The 23,050-nt window shown below is 37.2% G+C and overlaps 1 protein-coding gene across 2 annotated transcripts; it reads left to right on the top strand.

The window, feature by feature from the left end:
* Nucleotides 1–595: 595 nt before the first annotated feature.
* LOC132614387 (histone acetyltransferase HAC1-like) lies at nt 596–22,434 on the top strand. Of its 2 annotated transcripts, none has more exons than XM_060328836.1 (18): nt 596–755; nt 3,079–3,395; nt 4,583–4,697; nt 4,814–5,084; nt 5,198–5,707; nt 5,810–6,358; nt 6,508–7,628; nt 9,067–9,363; nt 9,540–9,818; nt 12,241–12,369; nt 12,962–13,162; nt 13,247–13,389; nt 13,494–13,806; nt 14,471–14,610; nt 16,246–16,324; nt 16,418–16,810; nt 18,096–18,313; nt 21,820–22,434. In XM_060328836.1, the coding sequence occupies exons 2-18, from the start codon at nt 3,205–3,207 to the stop codon at nt 21,932–21,934; spliced, it is 5,064 nt and encodes a 1,687-aa protein (XP_060184819.1). In that variant the 5' UTR covers nt 596–755; nt 3,079–3,204; the 3' UTR covers nt 21,935–22,434. The 2 variants fall into 2 exon arrangements, with proteins under 2 accessions (XP_060184819.1, XP_060184818.1); XM_060328835.1 differs by having other exon boundaries at nt 4,814–5,093.
* Nucleotides 22,435–23,050: the final 616 nt, after the last annotated feature.

Below are 23,050 nucleotides of genomic sequence, written 5' to 3'. Positions count from 1 at the left end.
CACTCATTCAAGCTTAAGTTAACTTCTGTTAGTTTAATCGGAAGGCAAGAGTCCAGTCTATCAATCCATTCAAATTATTGGGATATTGGGGCATTTCTACATTTGTTGAGTGCGCAAGGGATTTTCATCTGCTATGCTTTATGCCCTTGCTTTTCTGGCCAATCCTATTAGATAAGCGACAATTTTAAAAGGTGCAAATCTTAATCTCTTAAACGACCTTGTCTTTTAAGCTATTCTTAGATGGAGCTATGATAGTAACTAAATTTATATTCTTACTAATTTGATTTAACATCAATATTTCAATAGTATCCCGCTTTATTCCGAACCAAAGGCCAACAACCTCTCAACCTTCTCAAGATAGAGGTAAGGTATGCGTACATACTACCATCTCCAGATCCACTTGTAAATTATAATAAGCATGTTGTTGTAGTAGTATTTCAATAATATCTTATATTTTTTATTTTTTTGGCAAAATATTTTTATAACATGCTATTTTTTTTTTTTGGGAAAATGTTTTTATAACATGTGCTATATCCTAATAAAAATTTCAAAATAGTTTTACTTGTATGTACCACCACCAATGAGACATGAAAAATTAAATTACAATTCTAACCCCAATAGTTCTTCCAAACCCCAACTTTTTCCCCTATTCCCTTGTAAAAAGTCCCTATTTGTGTCTCTGTTTCGCGATTTTTCAATTTATCGTCCTCGTTAATTATAATCATCTTCATCATCGCCGATATATATCGCTAAAGGTTCGATGTTAAAATCAATAATTTTTTTTCCTCAATTTAAATTGGTACTGAAATTTGGGAAATTCTAGTAATTTTTTTTTTAGGATTTTTTTTTTTTTTTTTTGAAATAAAAAATGTAATCGAATGTTTTATGTAGTTAATTTGAGTTCAGCTTTATTTAATTACTCTTAATAGAAATGGTTTGCTCTTCATATATGTTCAAAGTTGATTTTTTGTTTAAAAATTAGGGCTTTTTGTCTGATAGTTTTTTTTTTTCATATTAAATTTTGGTTAACTTAGTTTTAATTAGCTGAGCTTCTATATAGGTAATTTGAGTTCAGTTTTATTCAATTCCTTTCAATAGAAATGGTTTATTCTTTCTATAAATGTTCAAAATTGATTTTTTGTTTAAAAATTAGGGCTTTTTATGAATTCAATTAGGAAAGTTATGTTTTTGTTGTGTTTTAACTGTTTATTAGTGCATTTGTTAAGTCTGATTATTTTTTAATTCATCTCATATTTGGTTAACATAAGTTTAATTAGCTGAGCTTCTTTTTTCTTTGCATTGTTCCTTTTTATGTGTTCAAAGTTGTTTTTTTTGTTTAAAAATTAGGGCTTTTTATGAATTCAATTAGGAAAGTTATGTTTTTGTTGTGTTTAACTGTTTATTTAGTCCATTTGTTAAGTTTGGTTATTTTTTATTTCATCTTATGTTTGGTTAACATAAGTTTAATTAGCTGAGTTTTTTTTTTCCCCTGCAGCATTGTTCCTTTTCTTCATGTGTTGAAGGTTGAATTTTGTTTAAAAATTGGTGCTTTTATGTTCTCATTGAATTCAGTTAGGAAAGTTATGTTTTTGTTGTGTTTGTTAGTTCATTTATTAAGTCTGATCATTTTTTTTATCATCTTAAATTTGGTTAACATAGTTTTAATCAGCTCAGCTACTTTTTTTCGTTTGGTTAAACTAGTTGGTGTCCACTATATGAATCTTTATAGGTCCTTTTTGCTCTATTAAGGCAATGATCAGAGGATTGATCATTGACTATTGCTACACTAGCTATTGACTTGCCACAATGTTCCTGGTTTACTTGGGTTTGGGGGCGTCTGTACTTTGCGAAGCTCACATTGGCTAACAACAACATACCCAGTTTAATCCCACAAGTGGCGTCTTAGGAGGGTATGATGTAAGCAGACCTTAGCTCTATTGTTTCGGGGTAGAGAGACTATTTCCGATAGACCCTCGGCTCAAAAGCGATGTAACCGACGCAAGAAAGTAGGAAAGAAAAGAGAGATAAAGCTCACATTGGCTGAGCTGTTTAAATTAATTGAATAGTTGTATTCAGCTTGAGTTTTGAGCTGATATTGGGGCTTGCTCAAGCTTGTCCACCAAAGGTTTGGGCTTTATTGAAGCTCATCTCTAGAGAGTTCCCCAGGGAACTCTTGCTTGAGTATATCAACAACAACAAATACCCAACGTAATCCCACAAGTGGGGTCTGGGGAGGGTAGTGTGTACGCAAACCTTACCCCTATCTTGGAAGATAGAGAAGCTGTTTCCGATAGACCCTCGTCTCAAGAAAAAGCATTTCAAAGCAGTTTGAAAGCAAAGAAAATAACAGGAGTGAAGGGGCTGCTTGAGTATATACCTGGTTGATATAAATGATCATACCATCTTACTTCTTGGATATGGTGAATTGTAAATGTTGATCAAATATGGTTAATGTAATCGTTGTTCATTCATGGTATCAGTGCCTTAGACTGTGTTTTGAACCGCATAGTAATATACTTTTTGTTTTGTTTTTGATAAATGAAAGTTCATTAACAAAATACAAAGTTGGTGTTCACAATTGTGTATTAGTTGTGTCTATGACAATTTAAAAAAAAAAAAAAAAAACTCATGTCTACGACTCAATCCATGTCATACACAGTCATCTGAATGTAATCTGGCTATATGACCTGTGTATCTCTTTCCCTGGCCTGAAATGGGCAACATGATCACTCATTGTTTTTTATTTGGAGTCAAGTGTAGTATGAATTAGTATTTTTTATTCATTTTATACAATCTTGTCGCTCTTTTCAATAATGTGTAGAGTCTGTTTGGTTAGCGAGGAAGTTAGTTGCAGTCCTTGCCACTGGGAATGTCTTGCTGTTCCTGTGCTTGTCCTGTTTTCCAGATACATGAGAATGGTTTTTGTTATTCTTTTTTCGTTATCAGTTGCGTCATGTTGTCGCTACTGATTTTGCTAATTTCCTCTTTCAGATTGCAATTTCTTCTGTATGCATTTAGATAATGTGATAAATTAGACAGATCACCTTTTATTTATCTTTAGTGTTATTTCAACTGCAGATTTCACAATATTACCAAAATTGATTGAAAAGCTAATGATGCGTGGGATTCTCAACCATTTGAATGGGTGCTGATAGTCCACTTATGAAGTATACCTTATTTTTATAAAGTTACAAGGAAAAAAAAATGAATTTCCAGCATATGTCAGGGCAGATTTCAGGGCAGGGTCCAAATCAAAGTGGCACTTCTTTGCCTGGGCTACCCCAGCAGAATGGAAATCCTATTCCTATGCAGATGCAAAATCCAGGTGTCCACCGTACTATGCCCAATATGGAGTCTGAAGTCTTGAAAGCTCGCAAATTTATTTCACGGAAGATGTAAGATATTATATTTCTTGTCTTTTTTCTTTTGATCTAAAAGTCAACAAAGGAAGATATCATTTTTCCTTTCATATAAAAAGGAAGATATGTTATATATCTAGACGTCCATTAATATTTTCTTTAGGCGATTTATTTCTTCCTTAGTCCTTTTAGGGAGGGATGTGGAGTTGGATGGTGTAGACAGGCTGAGTTGAAGGGCTACTAATGATCAATTTATTAGCATTAGTTTAACACATTTTCTTTGGTAACTAAGTCTACTTCAATGCTGAAAGAATCATTGGTGGAGGCCATATGTGAAAATCAGAGGTTGTATACACACATTTTGTGTTCTGTAAGTTATTCCAGTACGAAAATAGTTGAAAAGCCAAGTCTTCTGCTAGCATTTCTTTTTTAGGGAGTGCAGAACTTATTTGTTCTTGACATGTATGGTCAGACTATGTCATATGTTCATCTGCTGGGTCCCTTGCCGTTCATTTGCTCCTATAAAGCACCGACTCTTGAAAGCTGCTTCAATAAGCTACTGTTCTGTTTTGGTGGTGAAGGTTTATAAAAGTATTCAGTTAGGAGTTCTAGAAAGAACTTCAACTTCGAAATACTAGAGTACGTGGTTGATATTTAGAGACAAGAATAGAACTACAGAAGATGATGGAAGAGAGTAGATTGAGGTGTTGTTTAACTATTACAAAAACTTGTGGAGGGGTTTGGTATCTGCTCCTGTTACCAAATATTGATGGCTTTTGGGAGGTTGTAACCCTCTTATATTAAAGAAGTAAATCAATAGTGACCTTACTTATAGTGGGGTAAGCCAACCTGGTAGGTGAAATCTTCTGCTTCCGGGGAACACATACCCTCCATTTCTTTTGCAAACTGTCTGAAAATGTTTCCAGCGTGGTAATTTATGCACTTGAAGCTGTCCCTCAGATGAGGATAAACACTTGATAAATGCACAGGGAAATGGGGTGTGAACGTAAAGTGCTGCTTGGGTGCTTTTGACAACTTCAATTCCGTTGTTTAGTGAGCCTATTGGTCCAAAAGGATGCTGTTGTTTTTGCATTGTTCATGATTCTTCTTTCGAACTTTCCAATTATTTGTTAAATCTCTTTTTTATGGAATGATTCTTCCATATTGCTGCTGAGTTATCTGATGATAGCTGATTCGAACTTTACAACTTTTCTGTCATCCAGCTATGAGTATCTCATGCGGCGGCAGCAGCAGCAAGCCCAGGAGATGCAACCACAGAGGGTTATGGATCTAGTTAAACGCCTGGAGGAGAGCTTGTTCAAGAGTGCTTCAACAAAGGTTTATTGTTGTTTCAGTTTTGTTTATTATATAGTATGACGTGAAAGATTGTGCTATCATGAAAAGTCATTTCTATTCATTTGGTGAATGATGCTTCATCTTTTTCCTGCTTTTAGGAGGAGTATATGGATCTATTGACTCTGGAGAGCCGATTACTTGCCGTGATTAAACGCCTTCCTCGGAATAATCATAACCAACAAATCTCCCACATTAATTCATCCGCCTCCATTGGTACAATGATACCAACTCCAGGCCTGCCCCGAAATTTGAATTCGTCCCTTATTGGGACATCATCTGTCGACAGTTCCGTGACTGCCGGAAGTACTATTACATCCTCTGCAGTTAACTCTGGAAGCTTCTTACCGACAACCAATTTCCCCTCTGGCAGTATGCATGGTGTTTCATTTATTTATGCTGAAGATATTACTTTTAGGCAATATTTGTTTCCAAATTAACAAGGTATTTACTTCACTCTGGTGTGACTGAACTCATCCTTGCAGGCCCCTTGGCAAATGGATATCAGCAGTCTACATCCAATTTCTCGATCAATTCTGGTGGGAACAACCTGGTACCATCCATGGGTGGACAAAGAATAACAAGCCAAATGATTCCCACTCCTGGGTTTAGTAATAGTGATAATTCGAATAATAATATCAGTGCACAATCTTACATCAATTTGGAATCATCTAATGGTGGTGCTGCCTTCTCTGGCGTTGATTCCACAACCGTGTCGCAGCCTCTACAACAAAAGCAGCATATTTCTGGTCAAAACAGCCGTATACTGCATACACTTGGCAGCCATATGGGTGGTGGAATCAGGTCAGGATTGCAGAATCGATCATATGGACAGTCAGCTGCGCCTCTGAATGGGGGGCTTGGAATGATTGGGAACAATTCGCAGCATAATGGTCCTGGAGCCTCAGAGGGCTATACATCAGCGACCATGTATGGAAACTCTCCAAAGTCGTTACCTCAACATTTTGATCCACATCAGCGACCATCAATGCAAGGTGATTCCTCAGCACAACACATACGTTTAAGCTAATTCCTGCAATATGCTACTTTCAATGTTTTGAGTAATTTTTGAAGTATTTCATTGTTTTTGATAACAGGTGATACATATGGTATTAGTAACACTGAAACTTCAGTGTCTGGAAACTTGTATACTCCTGTGTCTTCTGCAGGGACAGTCATCAGTAGTCAGAGCTCGAGTGCTGTAGCCTTACAGTCCATGTCCAAAATAAACTCCTCTTTGATGAGCAATAAGTCAAACTTGACTGCCTCTCAGCAGATGCCAAATGCAAAGGTTGAACCCATCGATCAATCGGAGAAGATGAAATTTCAGTCCCAGCATTATAAGGGAGATGACCATTTATCTTCTCATCAGCCTCAACAATATCAACAGCAGCCTCAACAATTTCAGCATCAACATCAATTTGCTCAGCATTTATCCCAACAGAAGCTACATAGTCAGCAGCAACAACTTTTGTCAAGGAGCAATGCTTTTGGAGCTCAGCTGCCATCTAATCCTGGTACTCAAGTAAAATCTGAGCCCGAAAATCATGATGAAGCCCTGCACGCTCAGATCTCTGCTGAGAATTTACAGTCCTCTGATATGCAAAATCAGTTTCAACAGAATACCGTTGGAGACCAACCTAAAGGTAATCAGTAGCTTCTCTTATTTAGCCAGCAGCTTGTCTGTCCATTACTTTCTCAATCTTCAGGTCTAATGCAACAATTTGCATCCAAACCAGCTTATTGCTGATTAATGGTTTAAGCCGTCACTCTAACGGAGTTTATTCGGGTGCAGTATTGCAGGGCGAATGGTATCCAAAATCTCAAGATGGGTCTCACATACCAGGTAGATTCTTTGAACCCAATGCACAGGAGGAATTGCGTCAGAGAACTTCCACGCAAGAGGAAGCTCAGCCCAATAATTTATCTACAGAGGGATTTTTGGCCAGTCAATCTGTTGCTAATAGAGCAGTTGAAACCAATAATTCAAGCAGTGCTATGCGCAGATCTGGTAACGTTCCTCGTGAACGTCAGTATCTTAATCAGCAGAGGTGGCTGTTGTTTTTGATTCATGCGCGTCGATGTTCTGCTCCTGAAGGAAAATGTCCCGAAAACAATTGCATACATGCACAAAAACTATTGAGGCATATGGAAAGATGCAGTAAATTTGATTGTCGGTATCCTCGGTGCCCTGAAACAAAGGTTTTAATTAATCATTACAGGCAGTGCAAGACTGAAACCTGTCCCGTTTGCATTCCTGTCAAGAAATTTATGCAGGCACAGCAAAAAGTGTTTGCTCGTCCTGGCTATATTTCTGGTATGGCAAATTCCCTTGATGGTGCTTGTAGAACCTATGATGCTGTTGAAACTGCTTCTAAGTTGACTGGCAAGCTGAGTCCGGCGGCAGTTAAAACTCCAGAAGATTTGCAGCCTTCTCTTAAACGCATGAAGATAGAGCCATCTTCTCAACCTCTCATCTTAAAAACTGAAAATCTTGTGCCAGTTTCGGCCTGTGAGTCTAATATAATCCAAGATGCTCAGCCTGCTGAACAGAATGATGCTGTGGCACTGAAGAGTGAAGTCCCTGAAGTAAAAATGGAAGCTCTTGCAAATGCTGTGCAAGTTAGTCCTGGGAGTACAGATATAGCAAAGGATAATTTGGATGATACATACACTCAAAGGCCTGCTGGTGATTCCCTTGCATCAAGTACTCCAGGTTGTCTTGTGAAGCAGGAAAATGTTAATACTGAGAAGGACATAGATCAGCCTAAACAGGAAAATACATCAGCGCCTTCTGAAAGTACAACTGGATCCAAATCTGGGAAGCCTAAAATAAAGGGTGTCTCGATGATGGAACTTTTCACCCCAGAGCAGGTCCGGGAACACATTAAAGGTCTGAGACAATGGATAGGCCAGGTCAGTAAAATATATTTCGGACGTAGCGTTATTTCGCTCACACTATATTCTTATACATTTGGGAATTCTGCATTTGGTTGTTAGAGAACTTGTGATTTAAATGAGTGATTTACTTTTCTTTTCCTTTTCTAGGTAAGAACTCGATAACCAACTAGGTAAAAATACGGATGTTCAGTAACCTGCCTTATGAAGAAGTGGCCTGAGTTGCTTAAAGGATTAAATAGAGAACATCTTTTCAGAAATTCATTCTTTTAGCATTTCTACACCTTGACCAAGTATTCTAAGTTTATGAGGGCTGACTGTGAATTTGCATTGAGCTGAAATGATTTTTCCAATGTCAAGAGTGTGCAGTTGCTGTCGTAACTGTTGGTCGGATCATATATAATTTGTTGTATGCACTCGAGGGTGTCGCCTAGTAGTCAATGAATCTGGAATGGACCATGGAAGACCAGGGTTCAAATCCTAGCAGAAACCAAAAAAATGGCTCCTTTATTTCTGTCTAAGGCTGGGGGACGTGGTACTTGTACTGGTCGGAGATAGTAGGTACCTGGTAGGTTAGTCGACGTGCAGGAAAGCTCCCTGATAACACCATTGTTATAATTTTTTTTTTAAAAAAATTAAAAGTTTGTTGTCCTCTAGGTGAAGTTGAAAGAAGAACAATGGGTAATCAGTGTTGTCAAAGGCGCGCTTAAGCCCTGAAGCGAGGCTCAAAATGTGTTGAGCAACTTGCCTCGCTTAATATGCGTTTTAGTGTCGTCATCAAGGCTCTAAGACATACGTTTCCCTGCCAATGAACATTTCCTGAAGAGGCGACACTAAACAATTGATATTTCACTTTATCATAACTTTTTTTTCAATTTCTTTGTCCATTTATTTGTTATTTGTGATTGTAATTATTAGTCTTGGAGTAAACATATATATATATATATATATATATATATATATGCATGTATGTATGTGTTATTTCTCCATTTTGCCCTTTTTTATTACAGCCCTCTCTTTAGTTCCGCTTTGTGCTTAAAGCCCCAGTGGACCTTAGAGTTTTTTTGCGCTTCTCTCTTTTGATAACACTGGGGGTAACTTGGGTAGTTATGTGTCTCAATTATCTTTCTAGTCAGTAATTGGCTAATAAGATCGTCAGACCTTAGTCGTTGCCAAGGACTATAAGGCTTAACTTAGAGTTGATGGTGATAATGAAGCGCTTTGCTATTTACAGGAAATGTACTATTCTGACTTCATTCATGTAATCCTTCTACCATGTTATGTAGACTTAATTAAACTTTTGACACTCATTTCTTTTTCTAATGATCTTCAGTGCATGTAGTTGGACCAGTGGCTGATTTGTTGCTATAATGGTCTTTATTTGGGTGACTTGTTTGGTTTCATTTCTAATCTGTATGAGTAAACGTTTTCGTTTCTGTTCTGTTTTGCTTGACAGAGCAAAGCGAAGGCAGAAAAAAATCAAGCAATGGAGCATTCTATGAGTGAAAATTCTTGTCAGTTATGTGCTGTTGAGAAGCTAACTTTTGAACCTCCACCCATATATTGTACTCCATGCGGTGCTCGTATTAAACGTAATGCGATGTATTATACCATTGGAGCTGGTGATACACGACACTACTTCTGCATTCCATGCTATAATGAGGCCCGTGGAGACACAATCACTGTTGATGGAACCACCATTCCAAAGGCGAGGATGGAGAAAAAGAGAAATGATGAGGAGACTGAAGAATGGGTATCTGTCTAACTCTTTGCGTTTAATTTGACAAAAATAGTATCTCATTTACTGTAGAAACGGGGATTTTGAAACTTGTCTGGTTGATGCTTTTTTTTTTTTTAATAACATGTTTCTTTTATTCTACTTTTAATTTTTATTGGTCTCATTATATAAGAGGTTGCTGCTTTGCGCAGTGGGTGCAATGTGATAGGTGTGAAGCTTGGCAACATCAGATTTGCGCTTTATTTAATGGTAGAAGGAATGATGGTGGGCAAGCAGAATATACATGTCCCAATTGCTACATAGCAGAAGTTGAAAGAGGTGAGCGCAAGCCCTTACCACAAAGTGCTGTTCTTGGAGCAAAAGATCTGCCTCAAACAAAACTCAGTGATCACATTGAGGATCGATTGGTTGAGCGTTTGAAGGAGGAACGGGAAGAAAGAGCAAAGCGTGAAGGAAAAGGTTATGATGAGGTAAGTCAATTGGCTTGACTTACTCCTTAATGTTTTGCAGTATAAAATGATTAATGCATTGAGACTTGATTCCTCTGATAAGTAAACAACAACATATACTACTACTACACTGGGATGATTAATATGAATTCCGACCGACCATGTTTGTCCATTTATATTAATCTCAGTCCAAAATTACATAAAATAAAAATAAAAAGTACTAAAAGTTATCTATATTTTATAATGACATTAATACTGTGTTGGGGCTAAAAAAGTTCTAGAAAGTATGCCTGAACATTCAATAAAAACTTCATCACTTCATAAAAATGACTCCTAGAAAGAATAGGATCTAAAGTATACGCACTAACATGGCTAAAACACGTTCACAGCTAATTTATATTGTTTATATAGGTCTTTTTCTTCCAATATGCTCTATCCTTCGCTAAGTTTGCATGGATTCCAAGGAATCGTAGGCCCTTCGAGACTATTTTTCCATGTCATTTTAGGTCTAGCTCGTCCTCTTAAACACCTTCGCTCACCACAGTTTCAGACTTACTGATCGGTGCATTTGAAGGTCGATGCCTTTACCAAATAATCTCAAGCGACTGTCTCATTTCATCCTTACTAAGCGCTAATAAGTTTTTCCTGCACTTGTTGGCGGATGTGATCACTTTTAGTCTTTTCTAATCTTATATGGTCGTACATCCATCTTAGTATGTGTATATTTGGAATACGTGTATATTTGGAATACTAATTTAATAATTTTGCGGATGTGTTGGGCTTTAACAATTTAACATGCACTTCCTTATAACATTTCTGGGCTTATAACCGTTCTATAGAACTTACCTTTAACTTTCGTAAGCATCCTTATCACATAACACTCAGGTAGAACTTCTCCATTTCAACCACGGAGGGCAGTTGGATTGTATAAAAATTAATGGGTGAAAATCATTTACACCCCCCAACTATGCTTTAAAAATCAAATACCCCCCTCAACTTTGAACAATAGACATTCTGCCCCCTTTATCCTAGTTGACTTTTTTAAGTGTCTATTTTACCCTTACATTATAACTTTTGTCTTATTTTTTTACTTCTTTAAAATCATGATATTTTTAAATTTCATAATTTATGTAACATATTTCTTATTAAAAATAAATATTTTCTATTAGGTGAAAGAAAAAAGTGAGAAATACTAATTGAGTATATAAGTTAATGATGTTCTTAATAAAATAAATTAGCAGAATAAATAAATAAAAAAATTTATTTAAAATAATCAAAACTTTAATATTTATTTATACAAGTGAAAAATAATAGGTCATAATAACTTTATAAATATATATCTATGCAGTTAATGCAAAAACAATTAAAAACATAGGCATATTTTTAAAAATGATTTATTTATACTGTAAATGAATTTTATTATAATCTAAGAAATATTCCACTAGTGACAACCAAAACTTGTTTACTTATATGAATAATAGAGAATAAGAGAGAAGTGAAACTTTTTTTTTTGGGTTTCCCATCCGGTGTTCGGTATCCACATTGGGGCCCGACTAAATCCGGATTTGTGCCGGCTAGTCCCACATTTGGGCGGGGGCAAAGCGCTCCCTAACAATGGTGATTCCGTACCCAAGGGGGCTCGAACTCGAGACCTCTTGGTTAAGGATGGAGTAGTACCATGCATATATACACACATGCATATACATACATATATACATATTTACTGTATATGATATTGAAATAATAATCATAAAAAATAGCATTAGATTTTGTTACAAATTGATAAAAGTTTATTCTACTTATAATGTTAATGAACTTAAATAAAAATTTATAAATACCTAGATTAAATAAATAAATATCATATGGTATAATATAAAAATGTATTACGTTTACCTATCAAAAAAAAATGTATTACATAAATGGAGGATTGAAAAAAGCAAGGGTGAAATAGTCATTGTATTGGATAAAGTGGGAAAATATCTATTGTTCAAAGTTGAGGGGGGAGTTTGATTTTTAAAGCAGAGTTGGGGGGTGAAATGATTTTCACCCATTGATCCAGACATCCACAAATCAAGGTCTGCTCTTTCTGTGGATGCTGCATTTGTTACTTTAATTGTGTTATACTCCAGAATATTGATTAGGGCTAGTCTTCTAGAGGAATTTTTTTTTAGAAATTAAAGTTGTAGGGTTCTGTTCTGCAGCTATAAGTGTCTGGATATGCTTGGAAGTGAATTTTGCATTTCTCTATAGCTTATGGAGTTTGAGCTATTAGTGAATAAGTCAACTGTCGTCAGACTTTTTTCCGGTCAATGCTTCTTTCCCCTTGGGAAAATATCATCTTTAGTTTGTTCTAACTTCTGTTTCTGCATTTAGTATTTGGTAGTGGTGTAAACAAGTTCACTTGTGCCGTCCTAATTTTGCTCCTACTTCTATTCGGTTGCAGGTTCCTGGAGTGGAAGGACTTGTTGTAAGAGTTGTGTCATCAGTAGACAAAAAGTTAGAAGTGAAACCACGGTTTCTTGATATATTTCAGGAAGAGAACTATCCGCTGGAGTTCTCGTATAAATCAAAGGTACCTTCATGCGTAATCATGCTCATGAATGTCAATTTGGGTTAAATAATTTGAATGAATGTTGCATATGTTATTTAGTTATTACAAGACATTTTTTATGTTAGATCCAGAACTTTCCCAGTCACGTCATAGAAGTTGTATGGGAGCATGGTCCTTGTTTCATTAAATAATTACAAGAAAAAATTCTTGATATATGGAGATAAGGGCTGGTGTGCCATTAGAGAAAAGATTTTCACACGGAAAGGTGATGGCTTCATGGTCCTGTCTATCCATATTCATTTGTTTCATCTTCCATGACCCGAAATATTGTCCCAAAAGTTCCCTCCGGATCTCGAATAACCTTCTATTTTTTTATTTCCTCGATTGTCCATTTCGAAGAAGGTGTTCTTTGGGGGACATTTGACATCCATGAAACTTTGGAACATAATTTGATCGTGGGAGGCCAATTTCCGAAGGATTAGTATTTACTGAATCATGGACTGTAGTGTCCAGACATTGTCGTGTCTCAATATGTTTAAGTCTGGCATTATCCTCAGATAGGAGTCTTGTTCTTTTCTGTTTGAGTTATGGACTGAAAAGTTGCATTCTTCAGGTGTTATTGTTATTTCAGAGAATTGAAGGTGTGGAAGTGTGCCTCTTTGGCATGTATGTTCAGGAATTTGGATCTGAATGCGCACAGCCAAATCATCGACGTGTTTATCTCTCGTATCTAGATTCTGTTAAATATTTCAGGCCAGAGATCAGAGCAGTTTCTGGAGAGGCTCTCCGCACATTTGTGTACCATGAAATTTTGGTAATCTTTCTTCCCATCAATTCCAATTGCTGATTCTAGATATTTGTTATTGGTTTGTATATTAATATATTTGATTCCACTCAGATTGGATATCTAGATTATTGCAAAAAGCGTGGTTTCACGAGTTGTTATATTTGGGCTTGTCCTCCATTGAAGGGTGAAGATTATATATTATATTGCCATCCCGAAATTCAGAAGACCCCAAAATCTGACAAACTCAGGGAGTGGTGAGCTTAATAATTTGCTTTCATATAGATTATCTACTGCTGTATAGAAGGTGTATTTTCTCATGTTTGTTACATTAATTAAACTAGTGTTTTTCATATTTCAGGTATTTATCAATGTTAAGAAAAGCTAAGAAAGAAAAGATAGTTGCTGAGCTCACTAATTTATATGACCATTTCTTTATATCCACGGGCGAATGTAAAGCTAAAGTTACTGCAGCTCGCCTGCCTTATTTTGATGGGGACTATTGGCCTGGTGCTGCAGAGGACATGATTTACCAACTACAGCAGGAAGAGGATGGGAGAAAGCAGCATAAGAGGGGAACTATAAAGAAGACCATAACAAAAAGAGCTCTAAAAGCATCTGGTCAATCTGATCTTTCTGGGAATGCATCTAAGGATGTGCTTCTAATGCACAAAGTAATTTTGATTGCTAAACATCTGCGTTTACTCGTTGTCCTTCTACTTTCTATATATTGGTTATTTGGTTGATTTATTTGCTGTATATGGAGTTGTGGTTTGCAACTTCCAAGAAATTAAACTGTGATTAAGTACTGTGCTTTGGAGTGAAGTTTGCACTCGTTTCTGTACCCAAACGTGTAGCCTAACGGTTGATGCAGCGGCTGAAAACCACGGGAGACCAGAGTTCAAACCTTAGCAGTGACAAAAAAGTTAGGTGATTTCTTCCTATCTGCGTCTAAGCCTTGATGGGGAGAGTTAAGCGGTGCCTGTGCTGGTGGGAGGTAGCAGGCACGCGATGGAGTAGTTGAGCATGCACAAAAGTTGGCCGGGACACCACCTTTATTAGAAAAAGATTTGTTGCGCTTAACTCTCCCTTGGTGGGGAGAGTTAAGCGGCGTCTGTGCTGGTGGGAGATAGCAGGCACGCGATGGAGTAGTTGAGCATGCACAAAAGTTGGCCAGGACACCACTTTTATTAGAAAAAGAATTGTTGCGCTTGTTTGTCATCGTCTTTGTTTCTGTTTTGCTTTATTTTCCGTTCTTCGTTATGAAAGCTGGTTGTACTGCCAGTCTCATTGATCTGCACTTTTTAACTCTGTCCGTTTTCTTTTAACTGGCCACAGCTTGGTGAAACAATTTCTCCAATGAAGGAGGATTTTATTATGGTTCATTTACAGCATGCATGCACCCATTGTTGCGTTCTAATGGTTTCTGGAAATCGTTGGGAGTGCAAGCTATGCAAGAACTTTCAGCTCTGTGACAAGTATGGATCTCATCTCTCTATGTGCTTAGAGTTGTAAAAGTTTTATGGTTGTTACAGAATCATGCTTGTTGCAACTTGAATGTGGATTGGTAAAAACTTTTCTCATCTGTAGAAAATGTATTGTTTTTGTTTTTCCTCTACACATGCAGAATGAATATAAGTCTTAGTTTATTGCCAAGTCCTTCTTGAAAGGGATATAAATGAGAGCTAGTGCCAGCAACACCAACTGTTTGTTTATGAATTTATTTATTTTATGCTATCTCAGAGGCAACCAGAGTGTCCATATGAAGAAAGGTATCAGTATAATGTTCAAAGCAGGAAAGAAACATAAACGAAGACAGAGGCTTTAACTTCTTTAAAACAACTAGTTTTGTCCTGTCATTCCTCTGTTAGGCATTCCCAGAGCGTATATGTCTTATCATCTATGAGGCTTGGACTTCTACTCTTTGCAGTACAAGTCCTCACGAAATGACACACCTCCACTTTCTCATCATTGGTGTGTTTCACCAGGATACATGAGTTCGAAAGTGTAGTGTCATTTGGTGGTTGTAGTGCCATTTGCCGATTTGGGAGCATGTTGTCTTTTGTAAGCTAGAAACCTGACCGGTTGGACTGAGCTGATTGTCCATTTCAGGATTCAAAGAGAGTGCAATAGAAAATATGTTTTAGCAGATCCATTGAAGGAATTCAATAGATCCCCTTCTCAACAATACATCTTCCTGGCAGAGAAACAAAGAATCCCCCTTGGTGTTGGGGGGTTGCTGTCTAGGTCGGAGAACTTTATGGACCAGTTTTTGGTTGTGGTAGGGACACCCTATATTTACTGATAGACGTGTCTAAAAGTTTTTTTGCTGAGAAGGTAGAGAATATAGGATAGAGTCTTTTCCAACTGAGCATCTCAACAATCCATCTTCCTGGCAGAGAAACAAAGAATCCCCCTTGGTGTTGGGGGTTTGCTGTCTAGGTGTGAGAACTTTATGGACCAGTTTTTGGTTGTGGTAGGGACACCCTATATTTACTGATTGACATATCTAAAAGTTTTTTTGCTGAGAAGGTAGAGAATATAGGATAGAGTCTTTTCCAACTGAGCATCTCAACAATCCATCTTCCTGGCAGAGAAACAAAGAATCCCCCTGGGTGTTGGGGGGTTGCTGTCTAGGTGTGAGAACTTTATGGACCAATTTTTGGTTGTGGTAGGGACACCCTATGTTTACTGATTGACGTGTCTGAAAGTTTTTTTGCTGAGAAGGTAGAGAATATAGGATAGAGTCTTTTCCAACTGAGCATCTTTAAAGACCCAAATATATTTGACTTGTTCCATGAAAAGTGTATCATGCGAAGAAGCTCAGTTTTTTGCTGCACCCTGTCTATGTTAGGTTTTAGTTCATATGGGTTGCGAGTCTTTAGATTATGTGTTTTTTTTATATAACTGACAGAGAGATTGCATAGTGATCAATAAATTAACCTTGAGAATCTTTAGGGACAAAGGAAAAGAAAGGATGCAGTTACATTATGTTTTGCTAAATTCTTTCTGATGTATGAAATATTCATAAAGAGATACTATTTTGAGAGTGAGAGTTTCATATTCCCTAGTGTTTTTCTTTGTAACATTTGTCTGTATTGGTACTGTTTTAGGTGCTATGAAATTGAGCAAAAACTTGAAGATAGAGAAAGACATCCTATTAGTCAAAAGGACAAGCACCCACTTTATCCAGTAAGTATCCCCCCCCCCCCCCCCCCCACAAAAAAAAAACAGTTGGAATGGGTATTGGGTTCCATGATTAAGAAATTCGATGAAATTTTCCAGAGTGAAATCAAGGAGGTACCTCATGACACCGAGGATGAAGATGAAATACTCGAGAGTGAGTTTTTTGATACAAGACAGGCATTTTTGAGCCTTTGTCAGGGAAATCATTACCAATATGATACCCTGAGGCGTGCTAAACATTCCTCAATGATGGTCCTTTACCACCTTCATAATCCCACTGCACCAGCATTTGTGACGACGTGCAACATTTGTCACCTTGATATAGAAGCTGGTCAAGGTTGGCGATGTGAAGTTTGTGCAGATTATGATGTGTGCAATGCTTGTTATCAAAAAGATGGTGGAGTTGATCATCCTCATAAGTTGACTAATCATCCATCCTTGGCCGAGCGTGATGCACAGAATAAAGAAGCTAGGCAACTACGAGTTTTGCAGGTAGGCATTTTCGTTGGCCCTTAATGTAATTTGTGGTTTTGTGCTGCTTCCTATGTGTAGTCAATGAAGTCCTCTGTCGCAACTTTTGGGTCAGTTCTAGATCCTTATACCTACCACATTGTGTTCTTCCGAAGCTTTTTCATCCTCTTTGAATCACCATATATTATTCCTAGTCCACTAGCTTCGATTTTGTAGTTCTCTCGCTGTGTTTAATTCACTGTAGGTAACATTTTTCAACTACTCATAATAAGCTATTATATAGCTAAATTGTGGTGTATCACATTGCGCGCAAGCTGTCACGGACACCACCGTCATTTAAAAAATATCTTGGGGTATCACACCTTTAAGGTTGAAGTTTGCACTCAATGCTACTCCTTTCTTTGTTCAAAAAATTCCTACAACCATTCCCCAGAAATTATTTTTTCTGGACAAAAAAATATTCTTCCATTGATAACATGCCAAGATGGTGTCAAAAGTATGAACATTTTAGCGATGTTGCTCGATGCCAACCACCTGTCAAATTATCCCAATTATCTATGCAACAGGAAATTATTTCCTTACATTAGAAGTTGTAATGAAAAAGCAAAAACGATCTTGTATTTTTCTTATGTATATCTCGATATTTTTGTAATATTATCCTATTTCCACCAAATAGCCCAAAAAGGATATTATAGTCTAATTCTCCAAATTGCTCTTTCGATGAGTAAAGATAATTTTATTCAATATGTAAAAGAAATGGATCGTGGGACTAAATCCCTAAAAGCTAGCTCTTAAGGCTGAGGATTGCCAATGATCATACAAGGAAATCAAATCCCGTTTCTCATAACTGATGTGGGACAACTTCTATTCATTGACCTTTTCTTTGAGTGGTGATAATTGTTTCATTCATTTTCCTTGAAAATGCTGAATAACGTGAATACAAAGTCTCATTTGTGATGTGAATTTGCAAATTTTCAAAACAGGTCTGTCTTTTGAAAGCTTTTTTGTTGTTACAAGATTAGAGCTATCCAAGCATTTTATCTTTTGCAAAAACCTCTTTTTTTTTTTTTTTAGAACTTTTTCCAAAAGCTCCTTAAGAAGTTCTTCATCGAACATCTGTGAGTTCATGTGAAACAGAGAAGTATTAGATTCTGTTCTCCATCCTAACAGAAAAGATAAGACGAGTATAGATTGTTCTGTTTACATATAAATGAAATTCTTTTAGCCCAATTATATTTTCTTTCATTTTATTGAAAATATATACTAGACGTGAGATCTGACATGATTTCTTTCTTTAACTCTACAGCTAAGGAAGATGCTTGACCTTCTGGTGCATGCTTCTCAGTGCCGCTTTTCCCATTGTCAATATCCAAACTGTCGCAAAGTTAAGGGGCTTTTCCGCCATGGTATACAATGTAAAATACGAGTTTCAGGAGGTTGTGTTCTCTGTAAGAGGATGTGGTATCTCCTTCAGCTGCATGCTCGTGCATGCAAGGAATCTGAATGCAGTGTTCCCCGTTGCAGGTTTGTTGGCTAATGCTTCCTTAGATGTTTGTATTCTTTTAGAATTTTAATGTATATAGTGTCTCACATGAAAAAGGAGTATTATGTATTGTGTAGAATATAACTATAAATAGCGCACAGTGTAATAATGTAGATACGTATCTTGACAATATTTCTGTCTTTACTTCTCACATGGTATCACAGCCTTGGTGAGAGAACATCGCTTTGTAAAAATACCAGCGCCTTCCGGGAAAGAGAATCTCGGTCACCGTGCAATTTTGGGGTGACCTAAGTGGCTGTCCGCGTCAATACCACATTTTGCCATTGTTTTTCGAAAACTGTTAATACCACAACGCTAGGAAAGCTCGGGCGAGCAAAGCCCATTTAGCTCCTCCGGCACCTGACACCTCACTGTCTCATGCACTCTCTCTCCGGCGGCTTGTCTGATACACGCGCCTAGCGCGTGATCAGCTTTCCGACGACTTCAGCTTCTGGTTCTTGGTTCTTGGTTCTTGGGGTGTGCCTGGTGATTCCAACCTAAACCCTCCTTTTCTCGAGACCAGATTTACAGATCTGGTCCTTTTTCAGTTTGGGGCAGCCTTCTTCGTTATATTGTGTGATTAATTGTGTGATTATTTGCGTAGTACTCTCTTCAATCCAACCTTGTCTCTCAAATTTGATGCTTTTAGTTCCAAAAGTATTGGAGCTGGAAATTCAAGTGTTACGGTTACTTCGCAACCCTGAATGGGAAGTTCAAACTATTTAGCTTGGGCTTCCGCGGTTGAGTGGTGGTGCGGGATCAAGCTGTTGTTCAAGATCACTTAACCAAGAAGGCAGGCTAATGAGGTAGATGAAAAGGCCTGAGCACATGGGGAGAAGGTTGACACTCAATTATGTAGTAGTCTTCTGTGGCGATCTATTGATTCCAAGTTGATGTCCTTTGTTGCGTCCATTCTAGACATGTTATTCAGTTTGGGAAAAGCTCGCAGTTTATACATTAATGACATATCTCGTTTCGAGATATGATGCTTCGGATGACAAACTTAAAGAACGAGAAATTGGATATGTCTACTTACTTGGGATAGGATATCTTTGAGTTCTTAACCATATCGGCTTTTGAGGATTCTGTAGTTACTTCTACGTCTCCGACCATATTATAACCACTCCTGACTTGTCATCTTTGTTTGCGTCCAGCGTCAGGCCTGGATGATTCATGTCCTATGTCAAAACATACACCTACCGCGAACTTGTCTCCTCCTGTCAATCGATTGCACTTCGAAAAAGTATACGATTCCACTCGTAATACTAACCCCCATTGTATCTTCTTTAGTTATCATCGTCTGTCATTGCCCCTTATGCCTTTGTATCATCTTTGTCATCTGTTTTCATCCCTTAGTGTACATGTGAAGCACTTTCTCATCCAAGATAGTGACAGACTATAATTGACGAGATGCCTACTTTACATGTGAGTGGTACTTGGACTTTGTTTCTCTTCCTTCGGGTAAACTACTGTCGGTCGTTAGGTTTATGCAGCCAAAGTTGGTCCCGACGACCAAGTTGATTGGCTGAAGGCCTGCCTTGTTCCCAAGGGATATGTGCGGATATTTGAGCTTGATTACAATGATACTTCCGTGTCTAAAATAGCATATGTTCGTTTTTTCTATCCATGGTTGTTGTCTTCCATTGGCCTCTTTATCAGTTTGGACATTAAAAGTGTTTTTCTCCATGGTGGCCTTGAGGATAAAATTTATATAGAGAAACCACCTGGTTTTGTCTCTCATGGGGAGTCTAGTAGCCTTGTATGTTGATTGCACCAGTCACTCTATGGTCTGAAACAGTCTCCTCGAGCAAGTTTTGGGAAGTTCAGTACTGTAATTCCGGAGTTTAATATGACTCATAGTAAAGTTGATCACTTTGTGTTATATCGACATCTTGAGGAGACATGAATGACATAATCTAGACACCATTGACACTCTTATGGATCCGAATGCTAAATTTCTGCCAGGACAGGGGGCTATTCAGTATCTTGGAAGATATAGGTAGGTGGTTTGTAAGTTAAATTATCCCTCTGTGATTAGACCTGACATTTCTTTTCATTTGAGTGTTATAGTCGGTTTATGGATTTTCCCTATAAAGATATTGGGATGCAGTTATCCACATTCTGCTAGGCCACGAGCAGATCGTTAGATATAGAGATGTTGATTGGGCAGGATCACGTTCTGATAGGCGTTCTGACTCTGGATATTGTGTTTTAATAGGAGGTAATTTGTGTCTTGAAAGAGTGAGAAACAGAATGTGTTGCTCGATCTAGTGTAGAAGCAGAATAGCAAGCAATGGTAATAGCAACTTGTGAGTTAGTTTGGATCAAACAATTGTTTCGAGAATTAAACTTTGTCGAAATCCAGCGGCCCTTGATATTGCGTCGAATCTGGTATTTCATGAGGAATAAGGGGTCGTATGGTTGCTGGTTAGAGTTATGCACGTATTAGTAATTTAGGGATTAGTGATGGAGGGATTAGTTATTTCGTCTTCTACCTTGCATAAAATAATACATAGATTTCCTCATTACTTTTACATGTATTAGTTATGCAGAAAAGAAAAGTATGAATCAAACATTGTATTAGCAATGCTATGTTTTATGTGGAAAAGAGAAAAAACCAACCAAACAGTGTATAGCTTAACGCTAGATTCTATGCTGAGATTATTTCTTTACGATTTGGCAACCAAACAATGTAGAAAGTTATGCTAGTTTTGATACATGGATAGCTCCTCTCGAACCGGTAACCAAACGACCCTAAGCACATTGAGATTAACTGTCACTTTAGAAGAGAAAGACACTCTCAGGAGATTTTGTTACCACAATTTGTGAAGTCAAATGGTCTGTTTGCAGCTATTTTCACCAATTCACTCACTGGACCTCGTATTAGTTACATCCGTAACAAGCTCGGTACATGACTTATATGCACCAACTTGAGGGGTTGTGTTAGAATATTAATGTATATAGTGTCCGACATAGAAAATGATTATTATGTACTCTGTGGAATATAAATATAAATATGGCTCAGTGGAATAATGTAGATACACATTTAATAATATTTCCCATGTTTACTTCTCACATAATCAATCACTTGTAATTGATAAAGTTATTATAATTCAATTTATCAATGATTAGCCAATGCTATTATTTTCTGCTATTAGCAGTACCAGCCACGAGTAGCAATCAATCTGAATCAACCAAATTTTGATTCAACCCAATTTAATTTGGGTTTGGCTACATGAATCCTTTTTATCCATCTCGTTCTATTCTTCTGAGGATTAATCTTAATAGTTATTGATCATGTTATATGCTTTGCATAGGTCAAATAGGCAGGATTTTAGTGACTGAATTAGCAAAAAAATTTCATAAAATGCCTCACTTTTTCTCCCTCTCCGACTCTCCTCTCTCCTTTTTTGCAGTTCTCACTTTTGAATTTCAGCTATATTGAAGTATTGACATAAAATATTTTATCTTTTTACCCTTTGTACAGAGATTTGAAAGAACATCTGCGGAGAATGCAGCAGCAGTCTGATTCTCGGCGGAGGGCTGCTGTCATGGAGATGATGAGGCAGCGCGCAGCAGAGGTTGCGAGTGGTTCTGGTTGAAGATATTGTACATACTGCAATAGGCATGGTGCTGAAGTGTTATTGGAGGTAGGACTATGGACGTGAGGAAGCGTTGGACATACAAATTGACCAGATGTTTGGTTGACTGTCACTCTAATGAGTCCTTCAGTGACAAATCTTTGGATTACCTCTATAATGAAGGTTAATCCAAGCTGCTCTTGACGACAGTTCCCTGGGAGTATAGAATGCCAACGAGCGTCGTCTGCCCGTGACACATAGGTGATTCTTTGATTTCATTCTACCAAAAGTAGCCATCATTTGATGGCAGATGTAAATAGCTTTCCTTATTTAACTTAAGCTTGCAGCGTGGAGGGAGGAAGAACTAGCTTTTTTGTGTAGTGAAATTGTTTTATTCCGGTCTTACTCCATTGAGTTCTCAAACTGGATTTTGGTTCTGTGGATGTTTCTCTTATTTAAAGATGCAAGAGTTAAAAGTAGCAACTTATTATTGCTTCTTTTTTGGAAGCAGATAATGTCCACTACGTGTTTTCCTTTCAAGATACAACCATAATTCCTCCTCAGCTTGACCGACAACATTCGATTTTGATTGATATAAAGCCAAAGCTTTTAAAAGATATCTAGTTTAACTTGAGATGAGTGTCTTGTGGAGTTCCTGCTGAAGAAAAACCTTTAGCAAGATTGTATGTTAGAATTTAGAAGTACAAAAACAGCTCTCGTTACTTTGTCTACTTAATTCTCAAAAGTATTAATTACAGAATATATTTGGCCGTACTAGGAGCAATCAAGACAGGAGGCTATTTCAAAATGTTCACAAACGAATTACGTAGTACTCCCTCTATTCAATTTACTTGTCCACTGTATTAAAAGTTACTACTTGTTACTTTTAGCATATCAAGAGAAAAACATATATTTTTAGTCATATTTTACTCATAGCATCAGTTACTTATTCCTCAAATCCTTTCCCTAAAACTAAATATTAATTAATATAGATATTGTGGTAAGATATCCATATCAATTATTATTTCTTAAAGAATATGCGAAATTCAAACTAGACAAATAAAAGTGGACGGATGGAGTATTTAACATTCTTCCTCGATGAACTATAATCAAATGATCACAATAATTTATAATCCT

The sequence above is a fragment of the Lycium barbarum genome, chromosome 10 (genome assembly GCF_019175385.1).
Source record: "Lycium barbarum isolate Lr01 chromosome 10, ASM1917538v2, whole genome shotgun sequence".
NCBI lineage: Eukaryota > Viridiplantae > Streptophyta > Magnoliopsida > Solanales > Solanaceae > Lycium > Lycium barbarum.
This window is presented reverse-complemented; position numbering and strand designations above follow the sequence as displayed.